The following is a 25,135-nucleotide window of genomic DNA, read 5'->3' on the forward strand; positions in this document are numbered from 1 at the left end:
GTGTGTGTGTGTGTGTGTGTGTGTGTGTGTGTGTGTGTGTGTGTGTGTGTGTGTGTGTGTGTGTGTGTGTAAGGTAGATCGGGAGGCCTGGGTGGAGGTAGCAATATTTAAAAGAAGGTGATCAGGACAAGTCTCATCAAGAAGACTTGGAGGTGAGAGAGTTAGTTATTCATGAGCATCTGGAGGAGGTGCATTCCAGGCAAAGCAAACAGCCAGTGTAAAGGCCCTAAGGCAGGAGACTGCCTAGGTGTGTCTGAGGAACAGGAAGGTGGCCAGTGTGACTGAAGCAGAGTAACCAAGGGGGAGAATAGGAGGAGATAAGGTCAGAGAGGAGTCTGACACTACTGGAATTTAAAATGAACATGTGTGTGTGCACTGTGAGGGAGGAAGTGGCAGGGGATAAGGCTAGGGAAGGCTAAGAGTTTCAGTAAATTTATTTTCAACTGAGAAAAAGTTCTCTAGCATGAAACTACTGGCCCTATCCAGTTCATAAAAGCATAATCACATAGCCATGCCTTCTAGAAAAATAGAGCTTCTTTTTTATTTCTTCTTCAGTTTTCAACCACAGGATAGCTTTTTTTCCTTCGAATTAAAGGAAAAGAAAAATCCTCTTTCCTAAATCTAGTTCATGTTTTTTTTAGTATTACTTTGCTTTGCTGTTATAAATTCTTTCTAAACTTCCCATCACTCCTACATCCACATTATTCTTTGCCAACAGTTCTACTTATTGCTTCCACAATCTTCTGGGCAATGAAACTCGTCCCAGACAAGTAAATCCACTTAGCACGTCTCTAAATTGCTGAAGTCTCTTATGACAAATACATCTTAAATCTGTTCTAGTTTTGTAATGTTTATTTTAGTAAGAAACATTCTGTTAGGCTAGTTATATATGTCCACAATGACATCATTTCTATAACTTCGTTTATCCTCATCCAAATGATTTCCACTATGCCTTCTTCAAGTTAACTGATTTCCAAGTAGGCATAGTAGTTTTACACATAGGGAACCCTCCCTTCCCTACTTGTAGAGCTATTCCTCTTAAAGAGCACATCCACCTTTATCGCTTCATTATTAGTCGTAGATCCCAACTTGGGAATATAACACACATTAGATTTTATTAACCAAACTGTGTTAAAGATTTTACGTAATAGTAATGATAATAATAATGATGATAACAATAATCATCATAGTAACAACAAAAATAATGATCTCCAACATTTTTTCAGTACTTACTACATGCCAGACATCGGCTAACCACTTTACATACACTGTATCAATTCGTGTCACAACCCTGTGAGATAAGTACCATTATTTTCATCCTCATTTTGTAGATGAGAAAATGTAACTTGTCCAAGGTCACATTGTTGGTAATTGTTGGAGATGGGAGTCAAACCCCAGTATACTTGACACCTGAGTCTAGGCTCTTAGTTAAGCGGTATGTTTTCCATACACTATATACTGGTATACAAACACTATGACATTTAGTATGATTCCTCAAACCATCTTCCACCTCTCTGATGTTTTTCCTTGAGAATTTCCTTGAGAATTACGGGGTACCTCCTTCCCTATGTTCTTTGTCTTTCTCTATATCACAGTATTGTTCTCTACTGTAATTATTTCTGCATGTTTGCATCTCCTTCCTGTATATTCCAGTATAAAGATCAGGTTGGTGGTTTACCTACCAAACATATTCTTCTAAGATATATCCTACTCCACTTCTTATCTGAAGTTCAATTTTTACTATAATATGTCCCAGTCCAGGGGGAAAAAATTGTGTTTAGTAAATCTTCTACGTAGTAAATGTTTACTCTCTATATATTTCTTTTTCTCCTCAAAGGGGCAGAACACAATCAGTTGTATGGTATATCTCATCAAGTGCTCAGTCATGGGTGTATACCAATTATCAGGGAGTCATCAAACAGTAGAAAGTATCTCTTCCTGGATATAATAAGATTCTTCCTACTTACTGTGTTTTCCTTAGCTTTCTTCAGATCTAACTTCTTCCTGGGGTAAAGATTTGTGGCTGTTTTATACCTACAGTGTTCTAATTTCTTCTTTAGAATATCACATTTTTCCACGCAAGTGCCTCAAAATACTTGTTTTGATTATGCTCTTGTTGTGTGCCATCGAGTCAATTCCGACTCACAGTGAACCTACAGGACAGAGTAGAACTGCCCCATAGGGTTTCCTAGGCTGTAATCTTTACAGGAGCAGATCACCTGGTCTTTTCTCCCACGAAGTAGCTGGTGGGTTTGAACCACCAACTTTTCAGTCAGCAGCCAGCACTCAACCACTGCACCACCAAGGATCCTAGATTGTGCTCTACCCTCTTGGAATTTTTTTTTCATGCCTTGATTTCAGAGTCCCTCAACCCCCATTTTAATTTGCTGTTTCTAATTCTGCTCTACTTTTTACTTGCTTGGATGAGTTATTTTATCTCACTCAGCTTTAGTATTGACTAAAGCATGTAAGAATTCAACAGAGGCCAGTGAGCCAGAAGTATGGCTAGTATTTCTGTTCACATAAAAACCAACATATTGGTTGATACTCATGTCCATCCAGTCCAATGACAAGAGATAAGATCTAGTCATTTTGCATGACTGCAATCTCAAAAGTTAGGGTACCCCACATTTCTTTAATTACTCAGAAGAGAGTTAAGATCAACAAAGCTAAGCTCATCTTCTCTAGCCTTTCTGGAGACTGCAAGACATGTCTACTAGGGTGGTAGTATTGCCCTTAAAGAAACATGCTGTAATCCTTTACCGAAAAAAAAAAAAAAGAAAGTATCATGTGATTCTAGGTTATCAATGTTTGGGGACTAATTTTTCCGAAAAACCTAAACTTGCATTAGTCTACTTCTGATTACAAAATTAATCACTATTTGATAAACAGATAAATGTATCTTTTAAAACAAAAAATACATACACAAATTGTGAAATGGTTATAAAAATTTCCATGTAGAAATTCAACATTTTTGCCTTTTTTCCAAAAATAATTAAAAATGCAGTCATAAGAAAGAAATGATTAAAATATACTTTAATTCGTATTATTTCAAGCAAAACAAAAGGGCTTTTAATAAAGAGAAAATAAAAATGAACACTAAACAGTTATTAAGAAACTGAAACTGGCAGAGCAAATAACAGTTACCATGATTCATGAAGGGTTCATGATCTGTTTATTTTGCATGGTAAATAACTTACCAAGTTGGTAAGCATCAAGTTTTAGAGTTATCTTTTGCGGGAGCGCGCATACGCACACACGCACACATACACACGCCTACAAAGCTTTGCCAACACAAATAATTTGTACCAAATCAAGAAGCATAATGAAAAATAAATACATTGCTATTATATAAGCCCAAAAAGGCTTTTCCTATAGTCAGAGAGGGAGTTATCAATTCAAGGAGCCTTTCTACAATGAATAAATTATCCTCACTAGATTTCAATCCAGTGAGGGTTTTATGAGAATCCTATGAAATTAGCTGGCATAGCTTTTAGATAAAATGAAATTACTGGAGTTCACAAAGAGTCAAAAAGAAAAATATTCACAAGGTAGGAACTTACCACAATAGACAATAGTAAAAGTAGGGAGTAGGGTCAGCAACCAGGGGCAAGAGAAGAGAAAACAGAAAGCATTTTAATTAGGGAAATTTCAAAACAAATAAGCAGCAAATGGTAGCAAACACATTTTTAAAATGCAAGCATCCATTAAAGTTTTACAAGGGAAAAGCAAAATACAAGCGTGCAACAAATTTAGAAGCTACAAAGCTAAAGGTCCAGTAAAAGATAGTGACACCAATACAAATAAGAAAATAAAGTCTGTGCAACTTTTACCATGCAATACACATGATGACAGAATGATATTAATGTCATACCAGTGAAAAGTATACCTTTCAGGGGTCGATTTAGCATCAAGCAGACTAATAATAAACTGCTCAGAGGTTTCAATATATTCTTTTATGCCTAATTCTCAGCTAATTCCATTTCATGTTAGGAAATCCATAAGGAACGTTTTCACTCATAGGAAATTGTGGCAAGTCTCTTTAGAAATATCTTCATTGGGCCATAGAAACAAGTGCTTAGATATTAATAATGTCACACATTTAATCTGGAGAATTAAGATAGATATAAAAGTACTGGCTTCATCGGAAGAAAAGCAAAAGGTGGGTACTAACTCAGAAATGGAAGAAAACTCAATACCAAAAACAAAACAAAACAAAACAAAAAACCAAACCCATTGCCACTGAGTCGATTCCAACTCACAGCGATCCTATAGGACAGAGCAGAACTGCCCCCAAAGGGTTTCCAAGGAGCAGCTGGTGGATTCGAACAGCTGACTTTTTTGGTTAGCAGCCTAGCTCTTAACCACTGCACCACCAGGGCTCCTATTCCTAAGCTTTTCTCTTTGGGACCCCAAATAAGGATTTCAATGAAAACCAGATAGAGAAAGCCTAAGGTGTTTAATCACGATAAGCCTAACTGAAAAGTGAGAGGCAAAGCAGACAACTTCACAAATATACCTAGCTTTAAACAAACCTGATTTATTAACAACCTTGCTTTACCTCATTAAAATAAGGCATGTTTTATACAATTCTTTCCCCTTACAGAAAAATTTAAAATAATAGTAATCTACTGGTATTTTTCAAATAAGATTTAATTTATATAGAACTTTTCCAGAGCCTACTACATAAAAGAAAGCACACACAGTCTTCATTAAACTACAGTATATTTTAAAAACTGTCATAATACGAAGTTAAATTAAATTTCAAATTCTCTGAAGTTCTTCACGCCCTCCCCCAACAAAATTTAAATGACAAGAGTGAACTTCTTTTTTTCTTAGCAGTGCTTATACTCAAGGTAAAGTAAAGTAAATGCAAATTAACACAGTATTTTATCAATTCTAAGATGCACAATTTTGGGCCACATTTTAATATCTCTGTAATTAGTATTCATCTTTCAGCTAAAATGATGTACTGGTTTAACACACAGGACTTTTTTTCTTTCTTTTTTCTTTTTTTAGAGCTACTTATAATTGTACGTCTTACAACTGATGGCATCTTAGATTAGATGAAGTACAGTATTTTCTATTTGCACCTCTGAGCAATAACACATAAATCGACCTCTGTAAAATGAGGTGAAACAATATGGTTAAAAAAAAGAAATCTGTGTGTAAATGTTGATGAAAGAAAATGCTTTAAAGGATAAAAACAAACTAGAGTGATGACAAAGTGGCTCATTTACCAAAGAATCTCATTAGTGTAACATGTCGATTTCCATGCACTGCCTACAACTTCTTAATAATAAATTTCTTAAAATAACTTACAGTATTTTAACAAAATTTCTTTGGTTAATGAATTCGGTTGATAGCAGATAGCAACAGAATGCCCACAGCTAGCACATGTGGGCAAAGCATTGGCATAAGAAATCTGATCAAATCAGTCTATTAGTGTCTTTAACTAACTAAAACATTACCTACCTCCCAGCCAGTACTCTGTATAATAAAAAGTAAAAAAAGGGCAAGTCATAAAAAAAAAAAAAACTGTTTAAAAAGAACAAAAAAAGGCCAAAGGAAGTTCAGTAGTGTAAGGCACCATATACCACGAATTACTCTCCATGAATAAAAGTTACCAGGATACTTCAAACATGATATTCTTTCATTTAAAACCCATGATTTTATAAATTTTTAATTCCAAATGTAGTACAGGCAGTTCCCGGGTTACAAACGTCTGACTTACGGACAACTCGTACTTAAGAACAGACTGCCATAAAGCCTATTATACTAAAACTTCTGAGTTAAATACAATGGTTCGTAATAACAAATGCCATGTACTACTTTGTGATGCACATGAAAACACTGCGTAGTCTGGAAATGCTTCCTAAGTATTTTATATGCATAGAAAGGTAAAATATATACTATATACTAAGACAAACATTTGACTAACTGATGCTAAATAAGAACCATAGGTACCTGTTCCGACTTACCTACAAATTCCACTTAAAGACAGACTTAGGAATGGATCTTGTTTGTAATCTGAGGACTACCTGTAGCTAAAATTTTGCCATTAAAATGCTTTAATAAGTGTTAATACAAATTTTGAGGAAAGAGCCAGCTGCTTGTTCCACTTCTGTTTCTACATTAGATCTCTAACTAAGACGAACTGCACTTCACTGACCTACCCAGGTTAAATTGGAATACAAATTGCAATTTTGCTCAAGTGCCATTAACACAAATGAATGGAAGTTTCTTAGAAACTAATAGCTCTAGATGTTCCAGATCTTACGTGTATAACTTTTCCATTTAAAGGTATACAGGCTGGATGAGGTTTCTTTGACAGTATACATACAGCTGATTATAAAAAGACCCATCTGTTATGATCATGAAAACTAACAAGTCTTTTGCAACTTCAATATTTTAGTGGATGAAAATAAAATTCTGGCTTAACACTATAGTAATCCTATTTTAAGATTGTTGAAGTTTTCCAGATTATATCAATTCTTGTAGAACAAACTTAGCCCACGGCAAGAAAAACCCATCACCTGTTGCCGTGGAGTTGATTCTGACTCATAGCAACCCTACAAGACAGAGTAGAACTGCCCCATACAGTTTCCAAGGAGCACCTGGTGGATTCGAACTGCTGACCCTTTGGTTAGCAACCGTAGCTCTTAACCACTACGCCACCAATGAATCCATGGCAAGAAAGGGGAAGTCAAGTTGAGAGACAATAAAGTAGGACTAATAGTGAATACGGAGATGGATAATCAGTACTCCACCTCCTTCTTAGATAACGGCAGCAGGAGCACAGGGAAGGGGATAGTAGAGAAAGAGAAGGCTCAACAGGATATTTCAGAGTATTTCGATGGAGTCAAGGATCTAGTTTCAGGGAAATCAATTGCTAATAACCTGCTTCATTTTTAAACCAGTTTGATTTCATTGTAATTTTGATGATAATATGCGGATTCCATAATGAACTATAAAAATCAAGTAAGCACTGAGATCATATCATTATAATCAAATATACGGAGGCAACCTTTTTATTCATTATTTTCACTAGATGTTTTTTCATATTAAATATATATCAAAGGACAACTGAATGCAAACACCTATGAAAAACAGTTAAAATTCAGTTGAATTCATTAAAAATATTAGTTTATAAACTTTCATATCATTTAATAAAAAGTTAACTTAAATATTAAAACTTTGGGGCAGCAAAAGAATAGAAATTAATTTAAAAATCAGAGTCAGAATTATAACTAACGCTGTGAAACAAAAAAATAACTTACAATTTTTTAAAATTTACTAACTACAAGGTTACTATGAGCTGGAATTGACTCAATGGCAGTGGGTTTTGGTAGTCATTTTTAAAAAGGGGCAGGGGAGCGGGAGGCTATGTGGGAAGTTTATGATGATCATAATTTACCATAAGTAGATCCATTTTTTATTAATCAGCCTTGCTTTGGCCATAAATCATCATTCTGACATTGCTTATCTGTAACCTGATTAAAATGGTCATCTCATAGTTTGACATCAATAAAAGCAACATTCATGCTTTTAGAGTTTTTTTCCATTTATACTGAAGCTATAAATTGGAATCATTACCTGATGAACAATTTTGCTGAATGCTTCTTGAAGTTTACCATGAATCGTTGATAGTTTCTTTGCATCCCGATTAGCTTCATGAATAGGAATCAGTACTTTGTAAACCTCGTTAACTGCTTCATACATGCCAGCCTATAAGAATAGTTTTTATAAGACGTTGCTTTGTTTTGTATCAGTAAGAAAGTAAAATAATTACAATTTATAAATTCACAATATTTCTCCTAAGACAATACTACTGAAGCTTTTCCAATAGGACAAAAAATAAATAAAATGTGGCAACACTAACAATTTTTAATTTATTAAGCCTTAACAAAAAAGTTTGCATAACGTATTGTTCTCTGTATGGATGGATGTGTGTGTGTGTGTACATACTTATGTACGTATATAAATTTTTACAGAGACCAATTCTAAGCAGAGGAATAAAAGAAATCCAATTATTACAATAGTCATAAATACCCACACTACTATAATTAGATATAACCTGTGGCCTCCTAGGAAACCAAAATCATTTACTTTTCTGAACTAATAAATTGGTACAGACATTCCTCAACTTATGAAATCTCCTGTGGAAAAATCACTGATCTTTATCTAACCATGAGGAGGTTTTGAGTTGGCCAATGGTTGTTGTGGACCAGATGTGTTTGTATTACTGCTGCATTCCCTTATTCTTAATAATGGAGAGGGATGTAGTGAGGGAAGAAAAAGATGTTTTCCAGAAGTCATGGAGTTCTCATTGCCTCACAAATTAGCAAACATATTTTCCCAAGGAAGCCACCATATGGTCCTTTTATTTCCCAGTCAGGTCACAGAAATAAATTTAAGCCATAATGTAGCTGCAATAGTGAAATATACTTAGTGTAACTAAAAGGCCCCAGTAATTATTTTCATTAACATTAAATAGATTAATTGAAAAATAATGCAATCCACAATTATAAACCACCAGTTGCCATCGAGTCAACTCCGACATGGTGACCTCATGTGTGTCAGAGTAGAACTGTGTTCCATATGGTTTTTAACGGTTGATTTTTTTGGAAGTAGCTTGCTAGGACTTTTTTCCAAGACTCCTCTGGGTGGACGTGAACCACCAAGCTTTCAGTTAGCAGCTAAGTGCATTCTATAATATAGAATAGTGTCTCCCAATGTAAATTCACCACTCTGAATTGTCAAAATTATACACATTAACATAAACTGTACGTTTATTAAAATATTCCATAAACAGCAAAAAAGGTATTTTCTCCTGTTAGTTCAGACAAGTTAAGTTAAAACTCGAGCAGGAATCTAGGGGAGAAACTGGGAGAGTCAAGGTCCTGAGAGGCAAGAAACTTTAAAGAGTACCAATATCTAACATTTTAAGTCTAGAAAAAAACACGTTTAGGGCCTCAGAATCATGACATTTAAATGGGCTGGTTCTAAGTGACAACAATGATGAAGATGATGGAAAAAACACACAGCACATACTTGAAGTCAGGCACTGTGATAAGCACTTTTTATATATTAACTCATTTAATTCTGACAACAATCCTGGGAGGTAGGTACTATTTCTAGTTACATTTAACAGATCAGAAAAGTTAGGCACCAATAAGTTAAGTAACTTGTGCCCAAAGTGACATAGTTACTACGGTAGCAGAGGCAGGATTTGAACTTTGGCAGTATGGCTTCCAAATCTATGCTGTTAACCAATATACTGCAGGCTAGGGGTAAGACCAGGGGGAAGAAAGAACCCATTTCCAGTAGTAGCACAATGGAGAAGGAGGGCAGCATTGTACATTCCTCAAGCATCCCTCTTATCCTATATGAACCTCAGTGTCTCCTAAACCTGTTGCTGTGACACTAAACATGCATCATAAAAGTTAAAGAAAGGAGGTATCATGGTTCAAGGAGGTAAGCACTGCATATCTTTCCTTCCTCCAATAAACAGCTTGCCTAGGCTCCACCCGACTGCTTCCCTTCATTACATACAGATGAGGAGGGAACAAGGGTTGTGGCATGGTAGAGAAGGTCAGACAAGGGTTCAGGATACAGTTCATTAAGCTCCTGATAGTAAGCTCCAGGCCTCAATACCTACCTAATAGGGTAGATATGCAAGCAATGGGATGAGTGGCCTACCTTTCCTGGGTACCAGGGCAACATACTCAAAAGAAAATCCTCTCTTTCATCCAGTGGACAAGCTCTATTTCTAGAGCCATGTTAGTCTATCCAAACAGGAACCTAAATCACCCAGAGTTTTTCTGTTTTGTTTTTTAACTTAAAAGTTTTAGAAAATGTTTGGTGGTAAAATTTTGTGAACCAAAAAAATACCTGTTGCAGATAAGTGCTATTCAATAAACAAGTAAATCAGAAATACTGGGGGACGTGGTAGCTTATTAAGATAAAAAGCTGTAAGAAATGATGAACTTAGAAAGGAACTTAAGGTACTCAGAGAAGTATCTTAATGGCAAAGCAGGGTCATAAGGCACAGAGCATAAATACATCTGTCACTGATAATTCAGAGGTATGAAACTGTGGAAGGAGAATTAACAAGAGTCATCTACCATAGAGAAAGAAGCAGCTGCTTGTTCCAGCAATCCCACAAGTCCTGACTCAGTAAAGTACTTTCCAGAGCAGATACCTTCTTCATCCGGAGAAACCACATCATCTGAGACTGCAGACTCTTCTAAAACATTAGATGAAATATTCTAGGGGAAAAAGTTGAAAAGGTTGTGAAACAGCAATAATCTCCTAGCATGAAAAAATGTATAGGAAGAAGTAACTGAAGATAAATTATGGCTCTCAGTTTAGGTTAAAAAATAATGATAATAATGCTAGTTGATGTAAAAGTAAAAGATGAATCAGCAAATGGCAACAACATTGGCCAGGCAACTTTTCCATTAATAAAAAGTTGCGAGATACTAAGAAAAACAGTGATATGATATAGGATATCAAAGAAGATTTAAGGAGTTTTCTTTCTTTTGATCTACTTATCTTCTCAATGAGGGAAATTAAAGTACAAAAATGGTCTCTTGGCTTGCCTAAAATTATACATAAAGTTAATGGAAAAAAAAAAAAAAACCCAAACAAACAAACAAAAATCTCAGGTATAGTAAAAGTCCTAATGAGCTTGGGATCAGCAATTATTTCTAGAACAGACATGATACACACATACCTTAAATATTTTAACCTAAACATTTATAGTAGCTATTTGTCATTTGTCAATTTTTGAGGTAGGTCTAAGGCCTCTTCCTTGTGTATGGGTAGATCAGAGTTTCATGTAATTTTTCCAGAGTAAATAACCATAACGCAAGCTTTATTTAAGATTTCCAGTCTTGGTTTCTCTAAAACAGAGTGAAAACTTAAATTCCCCTAGATTTTTAGGAGTCTTCTCCGCAGCTTTTCACATTTGCCCTGCCCGAAATTAATTCAACAGCTATCATCTGGAGACTCATAGAGTCTTTGCAAAACATTCAAGAAATTGAATTCAATTCAGTTTCTTGAATGTTTTGCAAAGACTCTATAACTCTATAACAACTCGCTTTCTTTCTGTACTCATAGATTTCATCACTTGACATAATATTTCATTAAATTTTGTAATTTCCCAAACTTGGCATTAATAGCTTTTGGAGAAAAGAATAACTGTTCTAGGCAAGCAAAGAATTCAATTAGTGGGATCAGAGGTATGTGGGTAAATTTACTAGGGAGCAATCGATCATCTGTTGAGTCATGGTGTTAGTATATTTTATACGGGGAATGGAGAATGTTGGTTTATCTGGTGTGCGGATTAAGTCAAAGCCAATTAAGAGTCTCTATTGTATTCTGATTCTCAGTATTTTGAATGTAATACCTTTTTATAGATGCTATAAAATCCATAACTGATTACGAAGCAGTAATTGCACAGAGAATACTTATACATGGCACTGATAATTCAGAGGTATGAAACTTGAAAGAGAATTAACAAGGAGTACTCTTTAAAATTTTATTAACAATAGTGAAATGTTAATTAATCTTGTGAAATATCACCTGAAGTCTTTGTTTTCCTTACAATTGAATGAATCTAACCCACCAGTGAGAAAAAGTCAAAACCAAAAAAGAACATACCTTGATTAAATGTACATCTGGCAGATTCCTACCTGAAAGGTTACACATCCCACAGGAAGATATTTCCGGTCTTCCAGCATGCTCAAATATTCAGCAACAAGGGCTGCTGAGTGGACTAGACACTGTGCAGCTTCAGCATGATTGCTTCGTTCAGAATGTTTGCCAGCCATGTTCTGCAACCAGGTCAACCGCAGATCTGGCGAGGTCTGGTAGCCTTTGGCAATTCTAATTAGAACAGAAATTTTTCTCAATTAAAGCATTTGGCTGCTAACCAAAAGTTTGGCAGTTCGAATCCACCACCCGCTCCTTGGAAACCCTGTGGGGCAGTTCTACTCTGTCCTATAGGGTCGCTATAAGTCAGAACTGACTCGATGGCAATGGGTTTGGTTTTTTTGGTTTTCCCAAGCTGACAGGGAGTTTAGATAGCTTGCTCAGTGTTTAACCAGAAAGGTTTATTGCATATAAACTATTAAGGCAAGTTTCTGAGTGGTATGAAAATGTCTTTGAGTATGCCTAGAGAAATAATAGTAGGCCCATCGAATAGATAGTATCAGTTTTGAAAAAGCAAACAATAAAAACAAGCTAAAAAGAGACATGCAATATTAAACTCTGACCACTAAGGAAACAGTCAGGGAAAAACTATGGGAATTTCTGTTTTCATCATGAAAATACAGAGAAGTTTTATACTAAAGGAAAAAAAGGGAGACTTACAAAAAGATAGATTTATCAGATAATCTTTATTATAAAGAGAACAAATTGTTTCACTTATGCTTTTAATGAGCCCCAAAATTGTGAAAACAGAGTCATATGGCAAAGAATAATTATCAAGTTTTACTTACACCTGTCAAGGAACAAAAGGAATTAGATTTCTCAATATCTAAAACCATTATCCTCTAGGCATAACTATATTTAAAATCAGGCAAATTAATGTTATGTTAAAACATGAATATACTATATTTTCTTCTTAAAAGACTGATTTTTACATTTAAAATATGGTCTTGTGGCCCTTGTAATAACTCTGGAGCCCAGGAAGCCAGAGTTTAAATATGTGTTATGATTTTTAAAAATCCTCTTGTTTTTGATAATTAGTAAATATATTGAATAGTTTATGCATAATTCTTAAAAGAAGTAGCACAGAGGATCTGGAAAAGCAGTCTGGGAAAAGTATATTTTGATGTTTCAATGTTGCATTAGAAAAATCCTTAAATAACTTTTGTGTTTCTATTGTTTTTCATCAAATTTTTCCTTACGTCTTACTATAAGCCCATTATATAAGGTATAAGTGAATAAAACAAATGCTACCTGTACATTAGATCAATCAACATTTCAGGATCCTCCTGGTGCTCCTTCATTTTAACAGTATCAGAAAGAATCATATGGAGATTGAAAACCAAATCTTGGACCTGCAGCAGAGAATTACAGAAAAAAATGTTCTTAAATTGTCTTTCGTTCACAATCACTATATTAATTTGGGAGATATTTCAGATAAGCATCTGAAGTTTTCAAGACAAATAATATGATATTAATACAGTTCTACAAAGCATGAGTATGTTGGGATACAGTAAGTAAAGGGTAGTAAACTCTATATGAATGTCCCAACAGACTATGTTTTCTCAGTTCTCTTATCTGAAAACAAGTAGAACCATAAATAGAAATAAAACACAGGGATATAGGCGATATAAGAAAAGAGCACACAAGAAAAATTTTCTGCTATATTTCTGTTTTACTAAAAGATAGATTGTAGAAACTTTAATTTTTTAAGGCAAATTACTGTGTGATTAATAAGTAGTAATAAGGTTTATCATAAATCTATGTTTGTCTATACTGACAAAGTCTACTGTTCTACTTGTTACAAATGCAAAAAATTAAACACCAAAGATACTAACTATTCCAAGAAGGAAGGATTCCTTATTTAAAAAAAAAAAAGATTCAGTCTTATCTATAGCACAGTATGTGGACTGACAAAGAAATACAGAAACCTCCAATAAAAACCAAAGTTTGATTTAACAATCTGGAAAGTGCCTATTAAGTCTGTTTCAATTAATTATCTAGAAAGTAGCATTTCTGACCTGATCAGGAAATGTTGTTTCCCTCAATTCCAGATCTTCTTCAGCATATGTCAATATAGTCTTTAGAGAACGTCTTAAGAATTCTTCATTAAAATTCTGAGATGTGCCCACCAAGGAGGAAAGTGACATGGTTACCTGCATTTTAACCCTGGCAAAGTTCTGTAACAGAGAAATTGTCAGGTCAATATTTAAAATAAGAAAAACTTAAAGAATATTCAAATCTTATTTTTTAGAGGACGTAAGAATTAGAATTTTGCTGTGAATAATATGCTACTCCCCAAAAAAGCCCTTCTCTTTTCACTTGATATACTCTAAGTGGCTTCATCCATCCTTTGCCTTCATATACATGTCTATGTCTTCAGCTCCTATTTCTCTCTAAAGCTCCAGCTACTATATTTTACTCTCTAGCTCCAACTAGATGTCTCATGCTGTTGTTTGTTGCCATCCAGTCACCTCCGACTCACAGTGACCTTACATATAACAGAACAAAACGTTGCCTGGTCCTGTGCCATCCTCATGATCACTGGTATGTTTGAGTCTATTGTTGTGGCTACTGTGTCAATCCACCTCATTGAGGGTTTGCCTTGTTTTGACTGAACCTCTACTTTACCAATCATAATGTCCTTTTCTAGAGATTGCTCTTTCCTGATGATGTGTCCCAAGTAAGTGAGCTAAAGTCTTGCCATCTTACTTCTAAAAAGCATTCTGGTTGCATTTCTTCTATGACTGATTTGTTTGTTCTTCTGGCAGTCCATGGTATATTCAATATTCTTCGCCAACACTACAATTCAAATGCATCAATTCTTCTCCTATCTTCCTTTCTCATTGCCCTCTTTTGTATGCATATGAGGTGACTGAAAAGACCCTGGCTTGGGTCAGGGGTACCTTAGTTATCAAAGTGACATCTTTGCTTTTTAGAACTTTAAAGAGGTCTGTTACAACAGATTTTCCCAATGCAATATATTATTTTATTTCTTTACTGCTGCTTCCATGGATGCTGACTACTGATCCACACAGAATGAAATCTCTGACAACTTCAACATTTTTTCTCGATTTTAAGGCACCCATCTGTCAGTTTGTCATACTGTGATGGCTTGCATGTCACTATGATGCTGGAAGCTATACCACTGGTATTTCAAGTACCAGCAGGGTCACCCCTGGTGAACAGGTTTCGGCAGAGCTTCCAGACTAACACAGACTAGGAAGACAGGCCTGGTGATCTATTTCTGAAAATCAGCCACTGAAAACCTTACGGATGTCTCATGGGTATGTCAAATTCAACATGTCAAAAATACCTTATCTTCTCTTCCTATCGATTATCTAAATAAATGGTAACACTATTCGTGCAGTCACTCAGGCCAAAAATCTAGGAGTCATCCCATACTCCTTCTCCTCTCTCATAATTCATACCATGTATCTAACTCATGCCATCCCCTAATCTGTTCCAATCTGCCTTTTCTCATTCCCAGTGCCACTGTCTTACTTTACACACTTATCATTTCTTAGTTGAATTACTGTAATAACTTCCTAATCAATCTCCCTGCCTTTTCTTGTAACCCTCAAGGTATATCTTCCACCTAGCACCCAGGAAATTTTTGTAAAATGTAAATCTGAACACATTGCTCCTCTCCTTAAAATACTCCAATGGCTCTCCATAGCTTTGAGGATAAAATTCAACCCAGTATATTCGTCAAACTATATGGTGGGAACTAAGAGTACAGTGATAAACAAAATAAGTATCTGCCCTCAGACAGCTTACAGTCTAGGCCTTTTCAATTACAACTTCATCTCTCACAGCCATTAACAAACCACCAAGAAGTTTTGTGAAGTGTCTCTCTGTGTTTGCTTATTTTCTTCTCTTTCCTCCATGCCTTTCCAATTATGCATATACTATTTCCTTTCCCTAGAAAGCTCTACACACCTACTTATCCATCTGATTGGATAATTCTTCATCTTTACTTCAAGCATCTCCTCTTTTGAAAATACATCACTGAATACATAAGCTATTCTTCTCTGTGCTATATTTAACTTAATTTTTGCTTAATATGAGAAAATAAGTTTTAACTTAACCAGCTGCTAGATATTCATTTAGATACTGTGGACATTTTTTCATTTCAATACTTGACATAATTAATGATGGGCTGAATAATTTTGCAGAATAATTTATAATAAAATAGAAACTACTTTTACTGAATTTTCAAATCCCAAGTAACACACAAAAGCACTCAGGATCAAACATAAACAGCATCCACAAGGTAGCCAATGACAGACAAAAGGCACAAGCAGACCACCTCTTGCCATGTGACTTCAAGATCAAGCAATAGATTGAAAGTCTTCCCATCACAGCTATCTAGTCACCACAGTTCTATAGCCTGAATTTTGTATACATTTTGTTTATCTTCTATGAACTCAATGTCAATGCTACTCAAGTGATACCCAATAAAATCCAATCAAACCAAAACCTGTTGCTGTCGAGTCGCTTCTGACTCATAGCAACCCTATCGGACAGAGTAGAACTGCCTTCCACAGGGTTTCCAAGGAGTGGCTGGTGGATTCGAACTGCCAACCTTTTGGTTAGCAGCCATAGCTCTTAACCACTGTGCCACCAGGGCTCTGTAAAACCCAAAAGGAGATATAAATACAAAAAAATGAAATTTTCTCAGATAGGCCTGAGATTTTGTTATACAGAAAGGTATATGGGTCATGTAGGAATCTGCAATCAACTATCCTATCCTGCTTACAGTGCCAATTGTGTAAACCAGTCCAGGGAGACTAAGATCACCACTATTGACACCAAGTTGTGTGGTGGATAACATATCCCATTTGGCACGTGTCGTTTGGAAATCTTAGCTTCTGTTCCCTGGCCAGTTCAGACTTCAGCTGCCCATGCAGTTCTTCTATCTCATCCCTAGTCACCTGGGGCTAGGTCAATGAGTGCCAGCTGCATGACTCCCGGCACTTCAGACCAGCCAGTCCCACTACTCCCTTTAGGTCTAGTAATTCACTAAAATGACTCATAGAGCTCACTGAAACACCATACCTAGTATAACAACTTTAATATAACAGAAAAGGATATAAAGGAAGAAATGCACACAATGAGGCCCTGGGAGGGTTTCCAGTACAAACCCTTGACATCTCAAAGGAACACACGCTTACTTTCCCAAGAACAGATGTTTACTCTCACCAACCAGGAAACTCTTCAGTCAGGAAATGCTCCATGATATCTCTCTTGAGCAGAAATGCTCCGTTGCCTTCTCCCAGCCACCACCACCACCCAGTACAACTCTCAGCCCATGAATAGTTCTTCTCTCAGTCAGGACAGCTCTGCTCTGTCCTCTCTTCTCTCAGTCCTGCCTTCTCAGTGCAGCTCTCAGCTCTGCTCCTATACAGGTCTTAACTGAGTCTGGGAGGGTTTCCAGCGTAGAGCCTCTGTGTCCTAAAGGATGCATTCCCGGCTCTCAACAACCTGGAAGCCCCATCTGAGCCTCTGCGCTCCAGGGCTACTCATAAGCCAGTCCTCATGCTCCTTTGTCAGTTACTGGGCAGGCTACTTGTCAATTACTAGCCAGGGCTCCCTAGCCAGGCCAGGCAAAGGTTGTACTCCTTGTCAATTATTGGGCAGAGCTCCCGAGTCAGACCAGGCAAAAGTAACAAACGCTCAAGAGTCTCAGGAACCAAGACCAAAAGGCCAGACTGCTTTTTGGAAGGTGATTCCATACCACACAGAAGGCCACAAACCATTATAATATCTAAGACTTTTTTCCACATCCCAAGATCTAGGATTTCCCCACTTGGGGGCAATATTGCCCCCATTGAGGATGCATGGCCTAAGAAACAGAGGACCAGGAGTAATACATAAAATTAGAAGGTAATCATTAAAATAAAAATATAAACTCTCCTAAATATGATAAAAACTACACTCAAAAAAAAAAGATAAACAGACAATATAGTGCTAGATGAAAATAACCATAAATTTTTTAAAAAAGGGGTGAGGGGGACAAAACTCAAAAGATATCTGATATAACAAGCATGAACAAGTTTGAGTCAACTTTCAGACTGGATCACAAAGCAAAACTCAATTCTATGTTGTATATGAGAGGAACACCTAAAATAAAATGAATCAAAAAAGTCAAAAATAAAAAAATGAGCAAAGGTAACTGAGCAAGATCAAATTACAAAGAAAGCAGAAGTCAAGAACTTAATATCATACAAGGTGGAATTCAAGCCAAAACAAAGAGTTTCAAATGAAACCAAGAAGTGTCCTTTTTAATTCTAAAGGAGAATAATTCCTAAGAAGATATTATAGTTATAAATATCAATAAACAACATACTAATACTTATGAATATCAAGACATCGTATAAGAGCTTAAGTAAAAATAGATAAACCCACGTGTAGGCTTTAATTCACCTCCCTCAGTCCACCAAGTGGAACAAAAATAATAAAGGATATAGAAAAACTGAATAACATAATTAATAAAATATATTTGTTTGATATATGTTTAACTCAGCAAGCACTCTATTAAAGAATATCCCTTTCTTTTTAAGTGCTTGTGGAACATTCATTAAGAAACTGATCATATGTTTGGACTCACAAACATACGGACACACATACATACACTCCAACAGTACAAAAGAGGAAAAACAAAATACAATCTGAAATTACAAAATTTCTGCAAAACAAGAATACTGAAAATATTACACATCAGAACCAATGAGATATTAAAAGTAGTACTCCAAGGTCAATTCATACCCTAACATACTTATATAAATAATAATAATAATAAAGTGATAAAAATAAATGAATTAAACATGTGATTTAAAAAGTTAAGAAAATACAATATGTGACTATAATAACTGATGAAAAACTTTAAAAAATGGAACTCTTCAAAGACTATGACATAAAATTATAAAGTGGTATCAAACTAAGATATCCAAACCTTTAATTTTCCTTGTTATTACTTTCTTTTTACGTAGGGATGATAATCAAAATCTAAAATATTTCGAAGTACATTTATATTCTAAATCTAGATTACTATATGTTATTTTTAGTACAAGATGAAAAATGAAGAGATTTGAACCTTTGAAGATACCTATAGATTGAGAGCTACCAAGTCTAAGATTAGATTCAAGATAATACAAAAAAATTTCATGCCCCCAAAGAAAACTATTTAACATATATCTGCAGAAATTATATTGCATCATGAATCCAGAGAGTCAAACTCATTATAAAATACTTACATTTCCAATCTCGAAGTTCTGTCTCATTAGTAGGTAAAGTGAGGCACTGGCATGTGACCGTATCGTACTGATACTACTGCTACAGTGTCGGAGAAGCCGGAGACATAAATCAGCACATTGTTCTGTCTCTTCCTCAAACAAGAGTTCAGGGAACTGTAAAGAAATAACACCAACATTGAATTTGTATAGTAAAAGTTCCAGAGATGTGTTAATACAACCTGACCTAAAGATTTGTTAGGACAGCCCAGAAATAAAAAGAATGGTTAAACAACAATTTAACTAATGGTTGATAGTATAGCTCACAGAGCCAGACAGTCTGGGTTAAATACTGATTATGCCACTTACTAGCTAGTATGACTGAGCAAGTTTTCTCATCCACAAAATGGGCCTAATATTATCTATATGGGGTTGTCGTGAAGCTTAGATTAGGTAACATGTATAAAACACTTAGTACAGTACTCAACATAAATAAATACAACATGTTTTCTATTATTACAACATAGTATGTAAGTTATTTTCATTGGATAAGTTTAATCAACAGCTCTGCATTCCATCTTATAGGATGATTAAGATGAAATAGTTACCTTCAAGATTTAAAAAACATGTATTTCCAAGGGAAAACAAACATAGGAAGTAAATATTTGAAGCAGTTGAACAAACACAAGTAGCTTTTTTTTTCATTCACTGCAAGGTAAGTTAATTTCAAAGTGATGAACTACTTACATACTGAATTTGTTTTTAAGTTTTATTTTGTTGTTGTTGTCAGAAACATACACAGCAAAACATACACCAATTCGACAATTTCTACATGTACAATTCAGTGACACTGATTATATTCTTCCAGTAGTGCAATCATTCTCACCCTTCTTTGAGTTGTTCAGCCCCCATTAACATAAACTTACTGCCCCCTAGAATTCTTATCTAATCTTTCGAGTTTCTATTGTCAATTTGATCCCATATAGATAGCTAAGTCTTAAAAGAGCATAATACGCAAGGCAGACATTTTTTACTAGTTAAGCTAATCTACTGTTCGGTTTCAAGAAGACTTTAGAGGATATTTTTGGCTTAAAGTTTAAAGATTATCCCAGGGCAATAGTTTCAGGGGTTCATCTAGCCTCCATGGCTCCAGAAAGTCTAGAGTCCATGAGAATTTGAAATTCTGCTCTCCATTTTCCCCCTTTTGATCAGGATTCCACTATAGAATCTTTGATCAAAATGTTCAGTAATGGTAGCTGGGCACCATCCAGTTCTTCTGATCTCATGGCAAAGGAGGCAGCTAGCTGTTCATGGAGGCAATTAGCCACACATTCCATTTCGTCCTCCTATTCCTGACTCTCTTTCCTTCTCTACTGCTCCAGGCAAATAGAGACCAACTGTTATGCTTAGATACTGAATTCTTTTTATTTATTTATACTGTACTTTAGATGAAGGTTTACAGAACAAATAGTTTCTCATTAAAGAGTACATGCATTGTTTTATGACACTGGTTAACAATCCCACAACATGTCGACACTCTCCCTTCTTGACCCTAGAGGACCTTTTTTTTTTTTTTGGTGAAAATATACATAGCCAAAGTTACACCATTTCAAAAGTTTCTACATGTACAATTCAGTGACATCAATTACATTCTTCCAGTTGTGCTGCTATTCTCACTATCCTTTTCCAAATTATTCCATCACCATTATCTTCAACTCACTACCCCCTAGGCTTCCCATCAAACCTTTTGAGTTGCTGTTGTCAATTTGATCTCATATAGATGTATTTTTTTTTTCTGTAACTTAGATGAAGGTTTACAGAACAAACAGTTTCTCATTAAACAGTTAGTACACATATTGCCCTATAACAATTGTTAATAACCCCACGACATGTCAACACGGTCCCTTCTCAACCCTGGGTTCACTATCACCAGCTTTCCTGTCCCCTCTTGCCTTCTAGTCCTTGTTTCTGGACTGCTGTGCCTCATTAGTCCTGTTTTGTTTTATGAGGCTGTCCAATCCCCGGACGGTGAACTTCAGGAGTGACTTCACCACTGAGCTAAAAGGGTGTCCGGGGGCCATACTCTTGGGGTTTCTCCAGTTTGTCAGGCCAGTAAATCTGGTCTTTTTTTGTGAGTTAGAATTTTGTTCTACATCCTTTTCCAGCTCTGTCCAGGACCCTCTGTTGTGATCCAGGTCAGAGCAGTCAGTGGTGGTAGCCGGACACCATCTAGCTGTACTGGACTCAGTCTAGTGGATGCCATGGTAGCTATGGTCCATTAGTCCTTTGAACTAATCTTTTCCTTGTATCCTGTTCTCTTCATTCTCCCTTGCTCCCGAAAGGGTGAGACCAGTGGAGTATCTTAGATGGCTGCTCACAGGCTTTTAAGACCCTAGATGCTACTCACCAAGGTAGAATGTAGAACATTGTCTTTATAAATTGTGTTATGCCAGTTGAGCTAGATGTTCCCCAAGACCATGGTCCCCACAGCCCTCCGCCCAGCAATTTAGTCCCTCAGGGAGTCTGGAAGTGTCTATGGAGCTTCCATGACATTTCCTTGTACAAGGTGTGCTGGCTTCCCCAGTACATACTGTTAAAACACTGAATTCTTGATAAATCAAGTTAACAAGGAATGACAGAACAAGGTAAAGGGAAAACAAGAGAAGGCTCCATATTTAAATTTAGCTATTAATTTCAGGCTCTTCTCCACATCAAAACTATTTTTTTTTAAATCAGAAACTGGTTAAAGATGATCCAAATTAAAAAAAAAAAAAAGTCCAACCAACTGACATTAATAGAGAAGCAAAGAAAAATCAAGGGTATTAGGTTATTATTTAACTTTTAATTACAGGTATATTAACCAATGAATGTGTCAAATGATCTTAGACAATGTTAATAAAGAAATAAAGTCTGACAAGACTGCAGGCATGAAATAACTTACCTTTGAGACCAGGGCTCTCTGTGTAGCAAAACAGTGTTGTAGATAAACTGCACTTTGGTTACAGGCCATGCTATGTAGTAGCACTTTTAGCACCCCACCAAGGATGCTCTCTTTGGATTCTGTTACAGAAACTGTCTGTAATTTAAAAACAATAAAATAAAATGGAGACATACCTGCAGTTTGGTTAGGGAGATACAGCACTTATAAACAAATAAATAGAACAAAGATAATATCCAGAAGGACTTCAAGGAGAAGGAACTCAGCAGGATTTAGGTAAGAGAAGAAAAGAGGGAGAGGGGGAAGAATGGATAGGGTTTGAATGTGAGAAAAAGAAGAGCAAGAATACAATGGCAAAAAAGGCATAAAGTGTGTTTTGGGAAAATCTGTAAATGAATTTGGACTGACTCCTGGCTCATGCGGAAAATTACTGGAGGTAAGACATAAAAACTAGAGTGGTGGCTATGGCAGTGACTATCAGTAGTATACCAATAACCATGCTTTCCTTCTTCCTTTAATAATAGAAACCCTGAGTTTCAGCTGGGTAGTTGGTAACCCAACTACAAAAAGGTGTGAACAAAAGAAAAGTATAACTTGGGTCATGTCCTTAGAGGAATGAGCATGTTCTGCCCTTGCTCTTTTTTCCTTCCCACTAACTAAAATGCAGATAGGATGGTCAAAACTTGAGCAACCATCTTGTGTTACGTATTTTGAACTGACTTTTTTGTTTGTTTTCTTTGTAATAGTAGCTTAGGCCTATTCCAAATAAGAGAGTACCAAAATATAAAGAGTCCTGAAAGCCTGACGAGTTTCCCATTTTTTTCCTTTAGGCAATCAAGAAATACTAATTTTTTTATATTTTTTAAATTTTAATCAGTTATGAATGATGAAATATTTTAAGAAGAAAAATCTCCTAGGAACATACAGAACAGATTACGGAGGTAAGAAACATTAAGAGTGAGTATCATGAAGCAGATGGCCATCGTAATAGCTTTGAAATAAGAACCTAACAGTGGAAAGGAACGAAAGGGACAGGTGTGAGACACATTTACTGAAAACTAAGAGATCTCAGTACAGGTATCCCCTGCTTTCAAAATTTCACTTTATGCCACTTCACTTTTACAAAAGACTTACGTTAGTACCTGTTTTCACTAACTGAAAGAAATCCGAAGAGGATTTTCATTTTTATGAAAAAAGACTAAAAGCATAAATAGCACTCAGCCTTTGTTCTGCAGTGAGCAATTAAAGAGGCAGTGTGCACCCCAAACAGCGAGAGTAGTGTTGTCAAGCTCCTTCCCTGGGAACTACTCAGCATCTCATCATCAAGCTGCCATAGCTTTGAAATGTGTCTGTGAGAATCTGTGCTTTATCTCAATTTATTTTGTGCATCCATTAGCAAGACGTGTCCTAAGGTATCAAAAAAGCCTAAGAGGCTCAAAAGGGTGTTATGCTTAGTGTAAAACTAGACATAATTAAGCATTTTGACTGCGGTGAACGAAATAAAGACATTGTGCATGCACTGAACTTGCTTGTGTCCACCATTCATACTATTTATACACAGAGAAAGAATCTCGAAAGCTACGTCAGTTACTATTGGTTCTGCTAGTAGCAAAGTGGTCTCTTTTAGTCAGCATCCAGTAATGGATACAATGGAAGGTCTACTGCTTGAGTGGATCGATGGGTGTACAAAGCATGGTGTCCCGTTAAAGGTAGTGGTTAAGAGCTCAGCTACTCTTAAATGGTTAAGAGCTTGAACTGTTCTTCGACAGTTTGAATCCACCAGCCACTCCTTGGAAATCCTATGGAGCAGTTCTACTCTGCCCTACAGGATCCCTATGAGTTGGAATTGACCTGACAGCAATGGGTTGTTTTCTTGTTTTTGGTTTAGGGGGTTAATCAGATGCCTGATGTCTCCCTCATGGCGGTGTTTACACTCGACCCCTATGTGGCAGGAGAGCCACACCCGTTCTCACTCCTCCAAAGCAATTGAGATGCTGGTACAATGTCTAATTCAAAGGGTTTGTCAGACCGTTTGGCACCCGTTTTACACAGCGGTTTGACCAAGCTCCTCCTTTCAAACTTCTCCACCCTTATTAAACCACTCAGCCACAGTCAAATGCCTAGCGATGTTCAAACGCACCATGCATCGCGAGATCCCATCCTTGACTTGTCCCCTGTACATTTCTCTAACTGTATAGTACAGTTCATATAAATCCAAGTCTTCTGCAGGATTTGAACCCCAGCCCTTCAACCTAGCCCCATGTGCCATTGCCAGCTAGGTTATCAGGGCTGCCATAATCACCACCCACACCTCTCAGCCTTCCAGTATGCTAGCTGTCTTCCCGATTCTGGTAAGTGAAAACTACACTGCACATACATTAGTTCTACTTTATATAGGCTGTGTATTTATCATGCTTTATATTGGCTGTGTATTTAAAATATCATTCCTGCTTTTACTATATGCTAGTGTTATTTTAGGTTTTATGTGTTATTTGGTATGATTTGGTAGGTTACTTTTTGGGTCTGAGAATGCTCAAAAAAATTTTCCATATAAATTAACAGTAATTGCTTTTTGCTTTACACCATTTCAGCTTATGAAAGGTTTCAGAGGAAAACTCTACTTTCGGATAGTCGGGGAAACCCGTAATTGATTTAAATCCTAGTTTTTCTGCTTACTAACTGTGATCAGGGGCAATTATTTAATATCTCTGCACCTCAGTATTCTCATCTACCAGACAGGGATATTAATAGTTTCAACTGCATGAGTTCCATGTAATGATCAAACAATATTTGTAAAGTGCTTAGAACAGTGTCTGACACAAGAAAAACTAAATAGATACTAGTTATCACTCTTTTTGCTGATAGGATAATACTACCTAGATGACTACTGTTAGGATTACTAAATGACATAATTATATATAAAGAGCCTAAAACACTGCTGTGGTATGCAGAAGACAGTGAATAATTCCAGCTCCATCTATATGGCTGTACATGCGTGTTCAGTATAGCATGATGCAGAACATCCAACTATAAACACTCTGTGGACATTTGAAAATGCATAACTAGACTGTTAAGGGAAGATATAGATTTTATAATCATCCACAAAGAATAAACAGTCGAAGTTGTGGGAACAGATTAAATATATAATTATAGTTACAAAATCACAGAATGCTTGGAACTGAACTGTAGGAACTAACTGATGTTTACATAAAATTACATGGCTCAATAAATCCTTTCCCCCAACCCA

General features: G+C 36.1%; 1 protein-coding gene across 4 annotated transcripts in view; it reads right to left on the minus strand.

Moving 5' to 3' along the window:
• Positions 1-25,135, minus strand: part of DOCK7 (dedicator of cytokinesis 7) — a 288,307-nt gene that overhangs the window by 29,743 nt on the left and 233,429 nt on the right. For 3 of the 4 annotated variants that reach the window (XR_002823979.1, XM_004369004.2, XM_004369007.3), the window contains exons 35-41: positions 21,892-22,026; positions 18,975-19,127; positions 13,737-13,895; positions 12,970-13,070; positions 11,700-11,892; positions 10,128-10,271; positions 7,597-7,728 (exon numbers count right to left, since the gene is read on the minus strand). Coding sequence is in view for 2 of the 4 variants with exons in the window: in XM_004369004.2 (XP_004369061.1) it covers positions 7,597-7,728; positions 10,128-10,271; positions 11,700-11,892; positions 12,970-13,070; positions 13,737-13,895; positions 18,975-19,127; positions 21,892-22,026 (1,017 nt within the window). In the remaining 2 variants the exon portion in view is untranslated. The remainder of the gene's footprint in view (positions 1-7,596; positions 7,729-10,127; positions 10,272-11,699; positions 11,893-12,969; positions 13,071-13,736; positions 13,896-18,974; positions 19,128-21,891; positions 22,027-25,135) is intronic. The other variant, XR_002823980.1, reaches the window with a different exon arrangement.

Source organism: Trichechus manatus, unplaced genomic scaffold (genome assembly GCF_000243295.1).
Source record: "Trichechus manatus latirostris isolate Lorelei unplaced genomic scaffold, TriManLat1.0 scaffold00003, whole genome shotgun sequence".
In the NCBI taxonomy this organism is placed as follows: domain Eukaryota; kingdom Metazoa; phylum Chordata; class Mammalia; order Sirenia; family Trichechidae; genus Trichechus; species Trichechus manatus.